Source organism: Cryptotermes secundus, unplaced genomic scaffold, assembly GCF_002891405.2.
Source record: "Cryptotermes secundus unplaced genomic scaffold, Csec_1.0 scaffold940, whole genome shotgun sequence".
NCBI lineage: Eukaryota > Metazoa > Arthropoda > Insecta > Blattodea > Kalotermitidae > Cryptotermes > Cryptotermes secundus.
Genome location: NW_019730116.1, coordinates 63,739 through 85,401, shown reverse-complemented (window position 1 = coordinate 85,401; position 21,663 = coordinate 63,739). Strand labels below are relative to the sequence as shown.

At 42.8% G+C, this 21,663-nt stretch overlaps 1 protein-coding gene across 2 annotated transcripts in view; it reads right to left on the bottom strand.

Moving 5' to 3' along the window:
• Positions 1–21,093, bottom strand: part of LOC111866258 (regulator of G-protein signaling loco) — a 68,837-nt gene extending 47,744 nt beyond the window's left edge. For both annotated transcript variants that reach the window (XM_023855037.2, XM_023855038.2), the window contains exon 1: positions 18,537–21,093. In XM_023855037.2, coding sequence (XP_023710805.1) covers positions 18,537–20,657 — 2,121 coding nt within the window. In that variant the 5' untranslated portion in view covers positions 20,658–21,093. The remainder of the gene's footprint in view (positions 1–18,536) is intronic.
• Positions 21,094–21,663: the final 570 nt, after the last annotated feature.

Here is a 21,663-nt window from a genome sequence, read left to right as displayed (position 1 = left end):
AGGAGGGCTTCAAGCAAGGGGGATATGGCTCTAGCATTACAATCAGGGCTCTTTGAGGGGCCCTAGCAGTACCGTGGAAGCACAATGGACCCAGCAGTTGTCTGCTCCTTCCCGGCCCAAGATATTACAATAAAATATGGGAATGTTTATTTTTTCTAGCTGACAGCGGTGTAGTTCTGAAATGTTACGTTAATTACAGGTACATCTATCTCCACAGTTCGGTCTACAGCTCTTTCTTCAATTGATGCATTGACACTGTATTACTGGGGTTCAAACCGTCAATTCATGGGTTTATATACGAAAAACGATTAGAAATAGAACAGAGCTGAATCAGTCATGCAACTTCAAGCAAGGATATATTCTGCAGATGGTGGGATGTCTGACAGTTTATTTCTTACCGCCATCTGTAAGCCGATTGTCTAGAATTTGTGGGAGTCTCGACGCCTCACAACCCTATGGGCCTTCATGGCAGGTTATAGGAATAGCTTTATCTTTTTTTTTTTCCATCTCAATCCGGTTGCGGGCATTTAAAAATAGCTACGTTTTTCCTGATATGGAATTAATCACTTTTGGAAAATTTCCGTGAATGTGCTCGGCTAGTCTGTTACGTTCGCACATTACATATGTAATATGAATGATGAATGGTGGAGGGGGAGGAAATATCTTCAAAACAGCTGTTTTCAATATGCACGCGGCAATATTTTACAGTTCCCGAAACTCGTCTGCGTTCCCCCCTCCTGGTCTACAAACAGTGGACTGAAACGATTTACTACATCCGAGTGTTACTGTCTGAGAAGTCTTCACTCATGGATATTAGTCGGATTGTTGTTCTCGCGACCATGCTGTTCGGTTGAGGCTTAACGACCCTCATCCCAGTTTAGATCTAAAAGTTTGTGACGATGGTATATTGGTACAAATATTATGCTTTTGGCCATTATCCGTCGTCTTGTCTCTATCTAAAAACCATCCTGTTTATTTTTCAAAACACAACGTTTCGGAGACTGGATTTTCTCTGTCGTCAGGTAAAACCTACTCAGTTGGACCCAATCGATAGAGCTAGTCCCTATCTCCGGACCCAAGAAATAAACAGGACGGTTTTTAGATAGAGACAAGACGACGGATAATGTCCAAAAACATAATATTTGTACCTCTCATCCCAGATGATAAACGAGCAGTTCTGTTTTCGTTTCATTTAGACGCGAATACCACTGCCCAATGGAGTGGTCCCATGAATAGTACACACTGAAGCTTATGCCTCGTGTACTTTACATGTACATATGGCCAGTTACGCTTTCCATGAACTTCTACGCTTTCATTTAATGGGTGGATATTATGTTGGATTTGAGATTCTCAAAGCGGTGACTGCGAAGAGTACTATACTACATTCTGGGACGCACGCCGTGTAGTCAAACAGTTCATCGAAATTTCGAAGAAATTTACCGCATCCACCTTCACAGCTGACGAGTAGCCACAGTGGAAACAAGAAAAGCAAAGTCGAATATTTAGATCCTGAAAATGGAGGTAGCATGTACCTCCGACACTGAACAAACTACCCACATTCACACTGTTACGACCAATGTGGCGAATCGACGCCCAGAATACCAGCTTTCTATGAAATAACAGATCAGTTTCATGCTGCGAGACGCTGGGCCTGCAAATAAACTATGGACGAGGACACAAAGGAAACTGGCAACCGTAATTTCCGAGAAATGTCGCCGATTTCAAGCAGGCAACTGGTTTCCAGATTAGCAGGTGTACACTGAAGAAACTCATGCTTGATTACTTGCTCACATCATCTTAGGCGATCTTAAGTGGGTATGTTCGTCCGACGTAAGGCATGATTGTATTTTTTAATTCGTGCACTCTACTTCTGCAATGGAAGGTAATAATACTGATCCTGTCATAATATGGTGGTAGATGAGACCGGGTGAGACGGCGTAAGAAGAGAGGACACCGACCATAAGGAAAATATTAGGATATTAATGAATTTGTTTCAATTAAGGTCAATTTATTTTAATCAGGAAATATCGCGTTCACATGTGATTGGAAATTTTGACATATAGTGCAACAATTTTAGCAAGACAGAAGATACGTGATGATGGCCGTATACAACCGAATCATGTGGAAGATGGTTGACTATACAGTAAGTTGCATTTAAGACGGAAATGTATGTGAAATAAATGATATATTTATGCAACAGGATGGTTATATACTCGTACAATACTAAGAAAAGAAAGCATCGGGTGCATCCGTTCTGCGACAATTTAAACCGAGGCGCTTATATTGTTTCGAAAGAATTTAACCTGGATCCAGACTCCTTCGCCTCTTGAGAAATTATTTCCCAAGCCAAATCTATTTTGTCCTGCCTAGCATAGTCTGGGTGCCGTGTCATATATTCCAGGCTCTTGTTCAGTTAGCTGCACAAACACAAAATTGGCAGCTTCATTAACCTTTCGTTGCCATCATAAGAAACAAATGAATCACCGAAGCGCGTTACAGAGCAGCTGACATTAGGAAACCACGTGACAAAGCAATTGTGAGAAGACTGGTATGCTCCGTTGCTTGGAAATTGAGTTTCTTAGTCTCTCCGCGAGTTTTGTTGCCGTATCCTCAATTTGCGCTGCTCAATTCACTAACATGAGTTCAACTCAGGCTGATATCAATTCTCGGAAATCGCGGTTGCGTTGCGGTTGCCAGTTTCCTTGGTGTGCCCTCGGCCTAAGACTGGCACTGACACGCAAAGGGGCAGAGACTGATCAAGTGCGAACTTGCAAGAAAGGTCCGACGTCACTGTGCGCGCGGTTTTCTCATACATCATGGTGCATCATTGAAGGCAAAACATTTGTTTGTTCTTTGGAGACAGGGAGGGATTACACAGAAAACTAATTCAAAAGTAAGTCATATGCCTAGAAAAGCCTTGTACCAGGTGTAAATTCAGACTCGTGAGAGTGGCTGTACGCCGAAGTGTGTGCGGAATGCACGGCGAACAGTTGTCCCGGAGTACGAGTACTGCAGTATACCAACTCTTCTGCTGTACAGCGGCCATTTATAGCCCTCTTTCCATATTTTGAAAACAATAAAAAATAAAATCATGCTTATGAGCTCACTGCCTGCGTCTGTGTCTGCATGTGTATCTCCCATATTAACTTTCGAATGCCTGAACCAATCTTCACGAAACTTGGTATGTACGTGTATAGTATCAATCAAGGCACCTGAGCCAATCTCAACGGCGTAATTCATAAGTCCCTCCCATCAGTAATACCAGCAATACTGCCTCTCAAATTTCTGAGACAAAACTATAGTAGTGCTTGAAAGTCCGTACCAATCTTCATGAAACTTGGCAGGTATATTACATCACATGACGCTACCTCAACGGCATTGCCGCGCCATAGCTCATGCGGTTAGTCGCTGGCTTCCCACGGCGGCGGTCTGGGTTCGATCCCGGGTCTGGTCAAGTGGGATTTGTGGTGGACAAAGTGGCGCTGGTGCAGGTTTTCTCCGAGTACTTAGGTTTCCCCTGCCAATCCTCATTCCACCAACTGCTCCACAATCAACCTCACCTATCATCTGCGGCTGGTACAATAGGCCAGATGTGGCCGCAGTACAAGGGACTTAGTCCCACCCCACTAGCATTAAAAAATTACCTCAACGGCATACTGAACATGTCCCTTCGATCAGTAGCGTCTACATTACAACCTCTCAAATTGTTGCGGTAATAACCGTAATGTCACTTAAATGTCTGAACTTGATTTGTTTATCATGTCACTTGAGCCCATTTCAATCTCTTCCATCCGTAATACCAACATTACAGCCTTTCAAATTATTGAATCAAAACCTTAATATTTCTTGAACGCCTCTACCAATCTTTATAACACTTGCCAGAACCATAGGTACGTGTACATCATGCCATGTGAGGCTATCTCAAAGGTGTTACCTCATAAATAAGTCCCATCAGTAACAGTAACAATGCAGCATCCAAAACTGAATTCTATCAGATAGCAAAGTTACAGTGACAAACATGTAGGCCATTAGTTCTTCCCAGCACTTCTTGTTTGAAACTAACGAAATATATATGGGAAGGCACAAAACAATATCCCGGGCGGTCTAAAACAAAACTTTGAGAAATCTTCTATCGACTGTTATAGGTGGGAAGTCCTTACTATGACGCCTTACTTTTCTACGTAATTTTGAATGTGAAAGATCATTTATACTCACTCTGCATATATCGTATATTGTGACATGTCTAACCGTTGCTGGGCAACGGGAGGTGGAACGAGTTACCACGAAGACAGACCCTTGATAAACGGTCGGTTGCCAAGTTACGCAATAGCGGAAACGAGGTTACGCAACAGTAAGGAAAGCGGTGTTTGTCCGTGCCGACCCGAGCCGAGGTGCGCTGGTTGCTACGTAGTGCTACCCAGCAACGCCTTTGTAAACACGGCGTCACGCAACAGGGGAGCCCGTGCAGCAACTGTTGCTAGGCAATCGGTAAACACGACGTCACGCAACAATGAAAGTTATCATGTAACTGTTTTCTGTGTTGTCTGTGCGGAAGCTATATAACAGGAGTATTCGTCAGTGAGAGGGAGCAAACCCGTGTGGAGGCGGGGTCGAATACCTCCACCGTGACCCTGCGAGTCGTAAGAGGCGACGAAAAGGGAAGTCTCAAATCTGAGACTGTAAAATATGGTCTTGAGTCCCAAGGGACTCAGACCCTAGAAAGACTGCACTGGAAAGGGCCAGCAGCACATATAAAAGGCAGACCCGTCGTCTCGTCAGAGAGGGCGCCCCACAAAAACAAGACCGTAACTGTTGAAGGTAATATATATGGGTCTCGACACCAAGACTTACTGACTGACTGTTCGTCAGTCGCAATCCTATTGAGTGAGTGGGAGCAACCAGTCAGTTGCAATCTAGCATTCGCCGGGGCGAATGGAAGCAGGCGGCGTAACTGTGATACTGCAGATGATAAATTGTGTAAATGTAAGAGCGAAANTTCTTCATAGCTGCAATGCTGTAAGACAGTGCACACGAACGCTCTCTATACACAAGTTAAGTTGTAGCGACGGCTGTCTGTAAAGAACTCTTTCATGTTTCTGGAATTTAGAATTTTGTTAAGCATATGTTTACAAAGATAAAACAATTCCGTCCAGTGTGACTATTTACGTTTTTACTACTTGAAAACTTAGCACCCTTACATGTTTCAGTCCTTACGGACCATCATCAGAGGGAACATCGATACTTATTTGGAAACTACTATCACAATAGGTGTTCTGAGTGCTAAAATACATACACACACAATGCCTGCAATGCACAGTATACATAAAATACAACTTTTCCACAACTACAGCAGCTTTCCTGGTATATTAAAGTTTTAAAAACTTTGTTAAGTTAAAATTTATAAACCAAGTAGGTTCGTGTCCCTTCTCTTATCGTCTTTCTTGATGGGGGCTGAACTTGTGCCGCCTGTCTCTCTTGAGAAGGAGATTCTTGGTATCGTCCTATGTTTGTTCGTGGCGTGCTGTGTTGTTTTCACTGTTCAAGTTTTCAAGTGGTAAAAACTTAAACAGTCACACTTGACGGAGTTGTTTTATCTTTGTAATTGTTAGTGTAACGGACCAGAATGAAACAAATCAAAAGCATATGTTCATTCACATCTTATTACTTTTTCTTATGTACTTGGTATTTACTTTATAATGCAGTTCCAATAATATTACTTAGACTATCCATCCATATATCCGTTGTTGCCTCACGATTTTATGGACCGCCTCTGTGGCCTAAAGTTGGCACTAACTTCGCCGACAAGCGGCGGTCGCTCGGTCGGTATATTTCGCTTGCGGACTAAAGCCACAGAGTTTGTTTCGTTGCCTCACGATTTCACTCACACAGCACTGTCACAGTACTACTGCCTAGATGGCTACTAATATGAAATACTCAGTGAAACTAATAATAGCATTTCATGGGTTATGTGTATTCTGTATGAACTATGGGCATATGAATATTGCGCTGACCGAAGCGAATGAATTATATTTGCAACTTTCCCGGAAAGACTATACAACAAGTCTGTCTAAATTATGATTTACTATATCTTTCGCATTGATTTTCGCTTTGAATAGTCAATAGTCTTTCTATGGCAAGCCTGTATTTATAATTTGTTTACATGTTTTCGTCAATCTACGGTTTTCCATTCATAACATGACGTGCTGCCTGAAAGCCGGACTATAAGTCGTTCATTACTAGTCAACGGCTAGCAATTCCTAAACAGAGAAGCCTGGGAAATCCTTGCCCCGGAAATGAAAGTCTAGCAGTGGGGTTTCCACCGTTACAAACGAACTGTTTGAGGCAGACACGTATTTCCGCGTTCGTTGCGTAGCAGCGGGCGAAATTAACTCTTCGACAAGGTATTCCTTATTCAGTCCGAGTGCAAGATATAAGAGTCCAACTGCAACAAGGGACTAGTTCAGTCCCCGTGTGGCGGCGGGGTCGAATACCTCCACCGTGACCCTGCACACCCGTCCTCTCGTCAAAGAGGGCGCCCCACAAAAACAAGACCGTAAATGCCAAACAGTAATAAATATCTGGTCATGAGCCCCAGAGACTTGGACTTGGGACTAGTTCAGTTTGTATTAGATTTTAGCAGGGGAGTTCTTATCCGACTAGAGCAGAAGAGTCCGTATCTGACAAGGGACCAAGGACACTGGAGCTCCGAGCTGAAGAAACTTCACCGAGAATAGCGGTGCAAGAGTATTGCAACATTGAAGAAGAGACGTCCGTAGACGTTACAGGTGTGAACAATTGTGTGAGTGTACAAAGCGATAGTCCAATAAACGTATTCGCCAAATCCGAGAACCGGCACACATTTCTTGTCGCGTTACCTAGGAAACACGCGACAACTGGTGTCAGAAGCGGGATAGGCTCGGATTCTTGAACACGTTATTGGACGAAGAGAGCAAGTACAACGCCACACAAAAAATGGATCTGGAAAAGATGATGGAGCGCCTGCTGGACAAAATGGAATTCGTGAAGAGAGCAACCAGGATGTTCGGCGGGTTGCGGAAGGTGAGACACTCGACGCTGTGGAGGTATCAGCGCCCTCCGGAGCGACAAAACAAGGTTTGCACTTTGTGGAAGGGTCGACCCCCTCCAAAACGAAATAGAAGCAGGAAACAAGAGGAGGTGCCGGTAATGTAGAAGCACCGCAACGGCCTCCCCAGCAAGAGTGAGAGAAAGAGAGAAAGATGGCGAGAACATGAAGTGACTGGAAGTACCACGGAGCTGCTCGGAACGAGCACCCTTGAAGGAGGGGGAGGAAGTAGCATTCGGAAGATGAACCCCCCCCCCCCCCAAAGTGAAAGAAAGGGTCAATATTTAAATGTTGTAAAATTTCTATTACACCTGACAAGGGGCGTCGTCCACTTGTTTTGATCTGTATCCTTTACTTCAGACGTTTTATTGCGGTAACCTGTTTTTCTATTCGTAAGCCCGTTGTCGTGTGACGTCTGCAATCTCTAATCTGCAAGATCCCATGTGTTAATATTGTTTTTGATGTTATTACTAGTGTAATGTTATGTCTGTTTTACTCACTTTTAATATATTTTATTAATTTAAATTAAGTACACTACAGCGTGTGCTATTTTAGCGCGCACCAATTGACTATGAGTATGACGTTTTAAATCATGAGGCGTGCAGTCGCATGTCACGAATGGACAATATCAGTGCAGTGTAGCAGTTTTAGCATAGTAAGACACCTGAAGATGGCCATTTAGGGTCGAAACATGTTGTGTCGAAAGTGAAAGTGTAAGAAAGACGGAACAATTTGTTGCACTGCTGACGGACTGTGTAGTACAATAAACAATATGATGATCCATACTTCCCTGAACACATTCCATGATTCTGAATAGTTTCATTATTGATGTACAATAGAACAAAGTTTCTCAACCGCCGGTCCGCGGCCCGGTACCGGGCCCTGGCATCAATTATACCGGGCTATCGTCTTATAAAGAAAGAATTTACTAGGTCGCAATCTCACAAAGTTTGAGAACCACTGCTATAAGAGACAAATGCGGGGGTCCTCCATCACTGAATATTGAAACAAGAGTAAGGTTAACTACGTACAAGTCCATGATTTATTCTAAGTCTTACAGTGCATATACTCTTCTCTCTTGCACGACATGTTTCAGCACAAAAGTGCCATCTTCAGGTGCATTTCGATGTACGTCAAACTACTTCATGGCATGCCCTGTTGTCTTTATACTAAAATATATATTCGTCATATATATTGATAAATTTTAAATATTAAAAATATTAAAACTGTTCATGATTTGTCATCCTTATGTCGTATCTCAATACGCGAGTCACACCTATCTTCTTCTATCGGAGTATTCTTCCTACTTTCGTGTGTGTATTGTGCTTTGTGTTGTGTCTTGCTCCTGTGACTGCGTGTGTTATCACAACAGGGCATGCAATGAAGTAGTTTGACGTACATCGAAATGCACCTGAAGATGGCACTTTTGTGCTGAAACATGTAGTGCAAGAGAGAAGAGTAAGGTGAATAAATGTATGCACGGTAAGACTGTTAGAATAAATCATGGACATAAATCAGTGCAACAGGACGCTAAAATATAACATTACGTACACGTGTATAGTGATGCAGGCCTATGCCTCATCCTGCATATATCAACAAAAATGTATTTTCTGCTCCATCAATCGGCAATTAATTAATTTGCATGTCTATTGTACTTTCTGAGACTGTCCCTGTTGGAAAATTCCTAGCACGACTGTTAGTTCTGCACGAAGAATAGCACAGACGTCATCGGCGTACCCACAAAAACTCTCAATTGGCTGTCTTCCTCTTTCAGTACGTTCACATAGCTGAATACTTAATCATGGAGCAGACATCCTCCGTCGACTCACGTATGTAGACATGCTAGTTTCAAGCATGATGCACAAGGTTCATTTCCGGAGCGATGGGTTAGTTCGAGCTATTTAAATCCATTCAATAAACCAAACAATCATTCATACTCATTTCACATACGGAAATTATCTAACGGGTATGAAACCAGAAGTACCGGAAAGAACTTACGCCTGCCTCCATATGTCGAGTGGGCTTGGAAGACTTGATAAATTTCGTGACCTATCTTCGGTCAACAGTATTTAACCTACCCTGAAGATGGAGGCAGCAACTTCCTCCGAAACACATCAAGCTAAATGGTATCGAAATCCAGGACATCATAGTTTTAACGCTTATCAGTAGAACTAGGATTTTTATTATCATGCAAAATACGTACATAATTATGTAACAAGAAATTCTTAAATATGTAGTAAAATATATGGATTCATTAAAATATGTAACATCACATAAAAGTAATATTTACTTTTGCAAGCAACTTTTATTTACAATCGTTTGGCACACTCATTACTATTTTTATGGTCAATACACAATTAGAATATTTTCCATATTTTCTGGGGTCATTGATTATCTTGTATCCGATAGACTGTGTCTGTGGTCTGAAAAGGATCTTTCTGCATTACAAGATGACACTGGGAAGTATTTCAACAAAGGAATTTTTTCAGGAGCAGTGTCTTCAGGGGGACTTACATCGTCTCCATTAAGTACCTAATAGACACTGGGAAATGCCGAAAACCCAGGGCTTCTTTATAACACCGCCTGCATCTTGGTGGACGCACTTTCACCAGCCTTCCCTTTCACAACACTAAGCTTTTCATTTGCATTTTTCGTTACGTCCATAGATTCTTACAGAGGAAGTGCACGGATTTCACGTTTTATAATATCTTGAAGCCAACTGAAATTGCTTCGGGTGCAGGCAATTGAACAGGCCATTTCTGGATGGCTGAATGCACTCTGGGATACACGCACCGAAACAGAAGTGTCTGTCTGGCGCGCTGTGTTGTTTTTTAACACAAACATATACAGGACAACATTGTAACCGATCTGCCTACCCCAGCTCGATTTAATTTGGCAGAATGTTTGGATCCGAGTAAATAAACCTGTTCGGTTAGGTTTACTTATAACCTACAGTAAATGGACGAGAGGGACGTAGGCTATTTCTTGCCCTCAAGAAGGAGTTTTAGCCCAGACTCTCCAATGAAAAAGACAATAAAAAAAGGCTGGTCAAGGCAGATGTGGAACGAAAGAGGAAGACCCCCGGCAGCTTGGTTCTTTAGAAAGTCACACAAAATTTTACTTGTCTGAATCCTTGGAGAACATAATAAGTGATATCATTCGGACGCAAATTCTGCAAGGAGTCTTACTCTAGATCGAAAACTATTAGGACGAAAATTCTAAAAGAGCAGTAATTGGAGGGAGTCTGGTTCAAGATCGCAAACCTAGCGGACACAATTTGAATGTAGTGCGTTAGTGGGGTCCACTATGGACAAGAGTTTAATAAAGTGTCTGGTGGAACAAAGTGTGTGTGTATTGTAATAGGAGTTCACACTTCCCTTCCTGAGCGAGACCCTGCCAAACGGCCTGAGGTCAGAATCTTAGCTCTACCGACGGAACTAGCTACCCCGATAGCCACACCCTTATCAATCCTTCGCACCTTCATAAATCCGTAAACTGAGGGTAGCAGTTTACTGGCGCCCAAAACAAACCCATCCCCCATAAAGATCAGAGGTGTGAAAGTAGGGAGTGAAGCAGGGTAAAGCCAGTTGTACCCGCCGTCGCCCGTAGCAGTCCAGCAGCCAGCGGCCGAAGACCGACGTAGATCAATGGTGGGGGCAGTTAGAACGTGACGCTCAACGTAAGGGTACAATGACGACGATAATAAGATGGCGCCAAAAGTGTAGGCAAACGAGTGTAACATCAAAGAACCCTCTTCTCGAGAACGACAGGGTGGCACACGTTCGGCCCCCCTCAAGAGAAATAATAAGAGGGACGACACGAACCTGCTTGGTTTACGAATTCCATTAGTCTTAACAAACCAATTATAAATATTTTAATTAATTGGAACAGCCGCTGTAGTTGTGAAGACTTTAGATTTTATACCCAATTGTATATTATTAATACTGTATGTATACATTTAACTTTTAGAACATGTATTGTAAGAGTGGCTTCTAACTGTATTGATGTAAAGGTGTCCCTCTGATGATTGTCTCTGAAGACCGAAACATATAAGGGCATAAATAATTGAAATAAGAAACATCTTCACCAGTCAGTCACACAAGACGGAACTGTTTAACTTTTCATGATATTGTTAATGTGACGGACCAGAATGAAACAAATCAAAATGAATCAAATTTGGGTGAAACACTTTCAACGCAGTTGCAGTTTTCAGCATATACGCCGTAGCATCTGAATACAAAATTGGCATCTTCTCATGAACTCCGGTGGGCCACAACAATTTAGGTCCGTCATTCACAAATCCTGCAACAGTGGAATGACTCGTATGGTGAAGAACTTTGGAGCAAATCAAATGCAGGAACTTCAATGTCTACGTGTAACTTGCGAGCCGCAAGGTTGGCGATAAAGGGACCCATGGAATCCGTTGTTTCGTCCACAGAAACTCATACAATGACATCTCCTATGTTACCCCTTAAGTTTTCCAAGGTTTCTTCGTATCAGATAGGAAGATAATATTTTCGAAGTTTTGACTGGTCTGGAATATGTTGCTTGCAGTAGTTTTCCAAACGGGATCGAAATTCGGGCATTTGGAGTTTAAACCAGGGGATGTTCACTGGCACCATCCAATTGCACATATCATCAAAACATTCTTTTCTTGTGGTCGAAGATTGCTACGGCTGTGTTCAGGGCACTTGCTTCTTCGAAGAACTCAGTTGCTTGTTCTCTGTACGCATCGCGCTTCGTACATGTCGTTCCAACTGTGATTTCATGGAACACCCAATACATTTTACATAAGCGAGAAACATCAGCTATTCATAGACTTCAAGAAAGTCCACGATTCAGTTTGGAAGGAAGAAGTATTGTACAATATTCTCATAGAGTTTGGGGTACCCATGAATCTAGTTAGGTTGATTAAATGTGTTTAAATGAAACCTATAGTATAGTGCACATAAGTAAACATTTGTCTGATATGTTTTTTATCCAACATGGTCTAAAACAAGATGTTTTATCGCTACTGCTTTTCAACTTTGCTTTAGAACACTCCGTCAGGAATGTCCAGGAAAACCAGATGGGGCTGAAATTTAATGGGACACATCAGCTGCTGGTCTATGCTGACGATGTAAACCAATTTGGAGATAACATACTATAAATAAAAAACATTGGAACAGCTGACGCTGGTAAGGATGTTGGTCTAGACGTAAATGCAGCACAGTTTCAATATTTGGGAACGACAGTAACAAATCAAAATTTGATTCAGGAGGAAATTAAGAAAAGACTGAATTCAGGTAATGCTTCCTACCATCCAGTTCAGAACCTTTCAATTCCTCGTCTGCTGTCTATAAATCTAGTAATTAGAATATACAAAACTATAATACTGCCTGTGGTTTTGTATGGTTGTGAAACGTGGTCACTGTCTTTAGGATAAGGGTGTCTGGAAACAGGGTGCTGAGAATATTTGGGCCAAAGAGGGATGAAGTGATGGGAAATTGAAGGAAACTGCAAAATGAAGAGCTTCGTTACCTGTAGTCGTCGCCAAGTATATTTAGAATGATCAAGTCCAGGAAGATGAAATGTACAGTGCACGCAGCACGCATGAGGAAGAAGTACGCATATATTATTCTGATGGGAGAGCCAAAAGGAAAGAAACCACCAGGAAGATCTTGACTTCGGTTGGAGGATAGTATTAAGATGGATCTTAGAGAGCTAGGATATGGAGATATGGAAGCACAATAGATCATTGAAAGCCGCAGTGCGAGGGCCGGATTTTATGGCCCACCCCTTACACACAGTGATATGGTCAGGATAGGGACCAGAGAGTTACTTATTTAGAACATTTCTACTATAGTGCCTTTAAAATACTTTCCGATTCGGCGTAGGGCTATATTTAACAAACTGAAAAAAATATCACTCAGTCATAGGGCTGAGCCCTTCTTGAGAGGCCGCCAACTGTGCAACCACTCAAGGACTTCCTAGCATTTTATGGAACCTGAAGGTTCGTTATCGCGTTCACAAGTGCCCTCCACTGGTCCCTATCCTGAGCCAGATCGATCCAGTCCATATCATCCTATCCTATCTCTCTAAGATATATTTTAATATAGTCCACCCTCCTACGTCTTAGTCTTTCTTTTGACTTCCTTCTGACTTTCCCACCAATAACCCATATGTATTCCTCTTCTCCCACATTCGTGCTACATTCATGGCCCATCTCATCCTCCAATTGTACCATATCCTACATATTTCATACGATATTCAAGTGTACAGGAAGTGAATCTAATTACTTGGCAGGAGATCCCCGAGGCTTCATCACAGCTAACCCTATGGGCCGCGATTTGCCACAATTCTGGGCCACTTTCAGCAACATCCAATCCTTATTTCCCTCAATTCGATCGCACTATCGTCCTCACATTTCTTTGTTGGTCTTCTGACTGGCCGTTTTCCAAGTCATTGCTAATTCTGCGTGCATCTCCTGTTTTCTCATTCCACTACTCATGCATTCCCAACCATCGTACAGTTTTCACTATCCCATGAGAACCTAGTTCCTCCATATGCGATGTCCTCACTTTCTCACTTGTTCTAATCATCAACCTCTGGCATTTTTTTTTTTTTGGATGTGCTGTCGCTATGTTGCTGTTCCGAACCTCTTATGTTACTTAGAATGATTTTGCATTTACTTCGTGACGACGTGTAACAAAGACACTCTTTGTGATACAAAACCCTGGTGAAGCGATCTGTGCACATACCTTCACAAGTTGTAGTTTCTGAGGCTGTATCCCACACGTAACATATCCAAACATACTGACAGCAGTTTCAACAACAGGAGCAGCTAACACGCAGAGAGACTGTCAACTGATTCATCTTTCCCACTTATGCAATATTTTTTCACTAAGTGTCAACGATTAAGATCTGACTGTCTGACAATGAAACGTACTTAAAAATCCACTAAACACTGGAACATCGTACAATTTCTCGGCGTCAATTGTGTACGCTCCAAACTCGTCTTGTAATACTGACTGGAAACTCACACAAAGTACCCCAACTGTAGTCTAGTGGCCATTTAGTGGAGCCACGCCTCCTCCTCTCCTAACTGCTCGACAGCGCCCTTTGACATAGCTCGTTAGCTGTAACGATGCGTGATGAGCACCGAAGGACAGGATAGCTAAACTCTTTAATTCCACATAGCATGTCGAAATGCACAAAAGTGCAACTGGGCTAGTGTATTAGAATGGTTGTCACCCGTTTTGGGCACTGGATTAAGATCTTCCAACGTTATGCATTTCGGGTATCCTGAACAAGAAGCTTACGAAATCAGTCACAGAGCGCTTGAAAAAGTCTGCAAAAAATGCATTAAGAACGCAAAAGTTGGCAAGGAAATTAAGAAAACAAATATCCAATCATCCCAAATTTCCGGTATACGAACTCCACGGCACAGACTCTTGCTTGAGTTACTGATATGTGTTTATTCGGCTGATCTGTAAACTCGCCCTTTTACAGAACATGACTGTCCATCATACAAACAACATGATAAAAGTTTAATTTATTACAAAAGAATACTTTTTTTTTTCTAAATTATATCGGAAGACTCTTATATGCAGTACAAGCTTCAAATGCTGAATCACCAATTAGTCTATACAGGGTGTTTCACGACTTCAGGGCATAACTGCAGGAGGTAATTTCCTAGGTCTTTGTAATCAAAAAGTTCATATAAACATGTGTCCAATTTTGGACGGTTAAGGACTTATGACCGTTTTTTCATTCCCGTACACGCCCTCGTACGAACCGCGCCTGTCAGCTGGCAGGTCGCTATTTTTAGCCAGCTACAGACAGAGCGTTCTCGTTATCTCGACACTTGAGAGCTACCTAAGGCGTGGTGGGTTGGTATGTCCGGCGCGGTTCACAACCGAGCGGCAGCGTGTGTTGCGGCCGGCGGTGACATTTTCGAAAATCAGCTTTAAGCACCAATCAACTCAAATTAAAGGTAATTTCACGAAGTTAACTTTGCATTCATAGTTTAAATGTATCATGTATTATGCTGGTTTATTATCAGTAATCGTTACCTTCTATTCTGAGTTTAAAACGGTCATAAACTCCGTAACCGTCCAAAATCGGACACATGTTTATATGAACTTTTTTGATTACAAAGACCTAGGAAATCACCTCCTGCAGTTATGCCCTAAAGTCGTGAAACACCCTGTATTTCCATGCGAATTCATGATATTGTCAAGTGTTGGGTATGACACGCGACAAATATCTTCACGCCGTATTGAACGTAGCGAATTTATTCCACATTCGCTCTTACACTCACACAATTCACAATTACAATTACTGCCATCGGCAGTATCACAATTACATCCACTGCTCTCGGCGACTGCTAGACTTCTGCTGCACTCGGCGACTTCACGATCCACACTGTGTCACTCCTGATCACACACTGCTCAGCCGGCTTTTTATACAGTTCCCTGTTGCCTGTGTCAACAGCGGTATCCCCTGTTACGTCACAGTGGGGGAGGGGATGGAGTGTTGACTGGCCTGTTACCGTAGCAGCGACAGCACCCCGATGCTGTTATGTCACCGCTGGCGGGGGAGGGGGTGTCCTGCACAGCGCAAATACGTCACACTGCTCCCTCCTTAAGGGTTCGTCCCGAATAGCCTAACGGTGCATCCCCGTTCCTTTTTTTGAAGGCTGTTCTTGCAACGTCTTCTTTTTGTCCGGCTACTCATCTTGCAGTGACTATTCTCCGGCCGGTACATCCGCTCCCTTCTTAAGATTGTTCGTCCCGAACAATTCCATGGTCCCGCGTTCGTCGATCCCGTCGTTTCACATCCACTCATCACTTTCATTCATCGCACATTCATTCTCGCTGGGAGGCCGGTGTTTCTACATTACCGGTTCCTCCTCTGCTTCTTTTTCCGTTTTGGAGGGGGCCTAACCCTCCAGAAGGTACATTTTCTTATTTTTCGTAAGCCGTTGGAACCGACTACTTGTTTCGCGATCTTTCCTCTAAAATCACATTGACGGTCTTTTTGCTCGTTTCTCCACCTTCCAGGTGTGATCGCTGTTCTGATCCACACCCTTCGATGTAGTTCACGGTTTCCCTCTACTTTCTCACGTACATCGGCCGCTTGCCGCCTCGGTCCTTTGTTCCCCCTTTTCCTTCATGGTGCGTCCGTAATTTTTTCCTGAGCAGCCCTACTCTCTGGGTTGCTCGCTCAATCACGGCCACGGTGCAGTTTCTCCCAACGACGTTTTCCTCCTGCCGTGCCACTTTTGCAAGGTGGCTCGTCCCACTGCGGGCGACGGCCAGTCCTCTTCTTCGGCACCCATCCTGACACTGGGCCCGTTCTTTCATCTGGCGGCGACGCTCCGCGGCCAGTTGTCGGTCCCTATGTCGTTTCTTCTTGGTTCTCCGACCGGCGTCACTATGGCGTCTTCTATGGGTACCACTCGTTGTTCTGCCGCCTCAGGTTTCATGTCCACTGAGGTCGGCTCTTCTTCTTCTTCTTCTTCTTCTAGACATTCCTCCGTCTCTTGGCAGGCCATCGTCTCCATGTCTCTTTCTGATTTGGTTTCGGCAACCATGTCCTTGTGGCTGGTGCCCATATTTTCTCGCATGGTTCTCGTCCTTGCTTTGATCGCTCTTGTTTCTGCTCGGGTGGTTTCCGTCCTTGCTTGGATAGCTCTTCTTTCTGCGGCCATCTTTTCTTGCCAGGCTTTCGAGTAGGCGTCCATTTTTGCCAGGAAATCTTCTTAGTCTTTCTTCCTATCGGTCCTCAATTCATTCAGCAGGAATTCCATCATTTGCTGCATCTCCATTTTGTGGCAGTATAATACTCGATGCACTCGTAGATTCGATTATTCGTCGAGGCGTGTTCAAGTTCGTAAAGCACTTCTGACACCAAACTGTCACGTGTTGGGGTATGACACGCGACAAATAACTTCACACCGTATTGAATGTAGCCAATTTATTCCACATTCGCTCTTACACTCACACAATTCACAATTACAATTACTGCCATCGGGAGTATCACAATTACATCCACTGCTCTCGGCGACTTCACGATCCACACTGTGTCACTCCTGATCTCACACTCTCGTCACATACTGCTCAGCCGGCTTTTTATACCGTTTCCTGTTGCCTGTGTCAACAGCGGTATCTCCTGTTACGCCACAGTGGGTGGGGGGGGGGGCAGAATGTTGACTGACCTGTTACCGTAGCAGCGATAGCGCTCCGATGCTGTTACGTCACCGCTGGCGGGGGAGGGGGTGTCCTGCATAGCGCAAATACATCACAATATGTTTTGGCCATACGGGGAAAAAGTTGAAACCTTTACAATAGCTTTCAGTTATGTCTGTGATTCTAGGACACTAAACTTTCCTTCTGTTAACAGGTCATGGCTGTGTCCAGGAATAAAGGTGGCAATGGGGCTGACAATTCCAACAATTTACACCTCTTAGTTCTTGAATCTGGTGGGTAGAGATTTGTAGTTTCAGAAATGTTAACAATGTGCTAAAAACTCGAGAATGTTAAGATGGCAGGACAACAAATGTAGATAAAACAAGTGTAAACAGTGGAGTTGACAACTGAATAGAACTGCAAACCTAAAAGGCAAAGAATTAGAGGATAATCAAGGAGATCTTGGAAAGTAGATTTTTAGACAAGTACAAGCATAGAGATATCTGATCCATGAAGACAAGAAGAGTATTCATGATGAGGCTGAACCCTATCTACGAGAGAAAGTTGTTCTATACATACACATGTTCACAATGAGCAAAAACTAGCGGAAATTGAATAAGGAATGCTGTTCAATGGATAGAATGAGGGACCAGGTGGGCCAGACAAGTACTGATATAAATTACATGTACTGTAAATCCTTAGCAGCTGTTTTAACAAAATAAATCTTACACCACACTTCAAAGTTGCTAAGAATTTTACAGTTCTGCTAAATAAAAGACAAATCCACAACAAACCACTTCACCACCAACTATTTCCCTATTACCCACTACACTTTATCAGTCTCTTAACTCAATATCCTGCTTTCCTACAAAAGTTCGGCCAGAATAAAATTTTCTGAAAGCCACAGTTTGTGGAAGTTTTTCCAAAGAGGTTACCTCAAGAACTGCTAACCACTGTCCACACATCCTTATGTGATGCATATCTCTGCCTCCTTGTGTTGGCAGATTCATATGCTTTCCTGATTACTTTCTCAAAATAAGGCAGTGCCAGTAACATTTCATGTTCAGGGGTTGTATGGACAATGCCTGAGTGGAATGGTGAGCTTGAGAATGAAAGGTTGGGATGATAGGAGAAGAAGGGTAAAGGGATAAGTATTCTAAAGTTTTCCCAAGAAAATACACGCTGAATAAAATAGTTTAAATTCTTCTGGCATATCTGAACTTGCATGGCACACTAGCTGAGAAACTTGCAGCAAAAAGAGAAATTTCTCTCGGACTCACCATGTCTTTAGGAGGTGGTGAAGCCTCAAAGCAGTTGACCACAAAACTGCGTAGGTCCTGGAGGCTTCCCCAATGCTGTCCCCGGCTGGAGAGGCTCAGACTAGCTGCCAGTGGATCCTTTTCATCATTTGGTACTTCTGTCACCTTCAGGTCCTCCAAGCTGTGTGTCATCGGTCGCAATGGTGTGCCAAATACTTTGGGACTGAGCTTGCATGACAGAACAGCATCATGGGATTGTACACTGCCAATATTCATAGCACCCACTGACCGGGCACTTTTAACAATGAGAGGAAATCTTGGAAAGTTGTAATTTGCATCATTTACAGATTTTTCTTTGATGTTTGTATGAAAACACTGAGAAACTGTTTTGTTGGTCATGAAATTTTTGTACATATTATGCTTATACTGCAAATTCAGCTGGTCTTGGCTCTTATTGGTTCCACTACTCACACTCATGTCATCATTAGATCTAGTGGCCATGTTCTTACTCAGTGCTGTCTCTCCACAATAACTGGAAAAGTCGTAAACTGGCACATCCACTTGCTCTGAGTATATCTCAATGCAAGGATTTGATTTTTGTTCATGGTTCTCACCTTCACTGGAGCTACTACTGAGTGGAGATCTGCTATGGCTGCTCACAGCTAAGGTACCTGAGAGATTCATCACTGGATCAGGCATCACACGCACAGTCAATCTGTCATCAGGACGTTTCACTAATCTGCTATTAGCTGAACCTGTGAGACCATACATACAAGATTTTGGTTGGTTTACCCCACTAATGTTACCCTGCTGTACTTCACAGTTGCTGTTTACCATCTGTTGAATGTGCAACCTCTGGTTCTGAACATCTACAACAAGAATACGATCAGACTGGTTGCCACAGTCATCTCGAAAGCCAATACCTGAGTCACTATTACTGGATGCTGTTGTAGTTATACTGCTGGCATTACTAGGCTGTGGAGAGTTGGCAACTAATGGCTCTTCCACGTAAGGATTTCCTGCTGTCCCAGTCTCCTGACTACTACACAGAACTTTGATGGCAGATATAATAGGATCTGATGAGCTTGGGAACTCAGTACAAAACCCAGTTGCAGCATCTACAGTGCAATGAAGGCTGAAAGCATCTGCTTTTCCTGCATGCTCCCCATGAATTCCATGCAATCGCAATTCAATTGCAAACACGTGACAAGAACTTGAATGGACTAACTCCCTACCATCATTCTCATCTTCCACTGATCTAACTGCTGTGGTAATTATACCAAAGAACCGTCGTTCCTCATCTGAACTGGTCCCACAAAATGTCACTCGGTCACTGGGATATTCTGCTAGAGTCACTTTGTGACAGTTCGTCAATGTAAGGCTGTGTGTGTGTATACTCATCAGCACCAAAGTGTGTGCACGTTTCTCTGTGCGTAGACGTTTGATACAACTGCGAACTACTTGTAATCTAGAGCCTGGCTGTAACTTTTTAGGCATCTCAATTGTTCCTAGGTACCCAACTAGGGCCCTGAATTCCACCTTGTCCCTATCTTGTTCACAGGATTCCTCTGTCTGTGGATGTGGGTAAAAACGTGGACGTGGGAGTGGTAATGGAACTGGAGGTTCCCACTGCTGTGAGAGGGGAGGATCAGATTTTCCTGGGCTCTGCAACATAGCAGATGGCTCAACCTGCTGTTCATACATGGCTCCAGTTCGAAGATCCCTGACAATCTTTGCACCTCGGCTCTGCTGTGAACTAGCTGTTGTTCGTTGATTGTGGCCTCCATTTCGTGGCTTGTGCATATATTTGGGCTTAGGTCTGGCTGGGATGATGGCATCTTCATCTGAACTATCTGAATAGTAGTTTTCGGCTATTTGTAACTTAAGAATACCAGAAGAGCACCCAATTAAACGTACTACATCATCATGTGGTACTTTACTCACACTCTGCCCATTTACAGCTACCAAATAATCACCAGGTCGAAGACCTGCCTTCTCAGCTGGACTTCCAGCAACAATACAACTCAGTATACAAGGCTGCTGTCCGGATATTGTAAAGCCAAACCCATTTTTCCCTCGACTAACTTCAACAGTCCTTACTCCGTAATTCGGGCGTTTTTTTCGACGCCGGATTGGATGCATTATGGAGGCGTTTTCAACAACCGAAATCTTTATAATTCAGTCCAAGGTCACATTTTTTAGAGTCTATGGTTCGATATTATATACGTATGTCTCATTATATAATTGTTTCACTGTCTTAATAATACAGTTTACAAAACACTCCAACATTACTGATATTGTATAATATTTTAATTTTGCTTCCAAGATGGTTAGGTTGACCAGCTGCAGGAATGATGACCCCAGATAACGACAGAGTTCCACTTCCATCGTTACATTTGTCACTTGACTCATATGGCGAATTGCAGAAGCCGGAATAACTCTGAATTTTAATTTTAATTATTTCAATTATTTCTACCGAAAATGTCACAATACACTCCTGTCAACACAAGCACACCACCAGCAAATACCATTTTGAACTTCGGTTGCCTTAGGCGTTTGACAACAAAAGAACACGAACGCCACCTACCATGAAAAATGTTAAATGTTGAACTTTTATGCAGTCCCGTTGTGCTTGACGTGTAGAATTGATGGGGAATGCTAGGTACAGAGATAAGGTGTAACGTGTTCCGCGTGTAATCAATGATGTTTGTGTTGCGCAGAGAATAAGGGGCGGTATGTGCATGCTAAACACCTTAAGCTTTTGGCGAATGACTAAGAGCATAAATGCATCGCTTTTCGAAAAGAGTATACCTAACCATATGAAGAATTAGGTTGGAAACGAAGTTAATTCCTCATCTTTGAATGTTATTTTGTTAATTTGAAGCAAACATCCTTAACCACTTTTTTATTCTAGGCCCAAAATATTGAAGCCGAATTCTGTATTCCAGCATCCTGTTGCAATTGTTTAACTTAACGACCATGTATTTATCGTCCGTCAATATTGCAATACATATTTATTCACTGCGTAATTTTAATTTTAGTTTAACATTTTACACTTTGACACTACACCTGAAGATGGCCGTTTGGGGCCGAAACATGTAGTGTCAAAGTGTAAAATGTTAAACTAAAATTAAAATTAAGTAGTGAA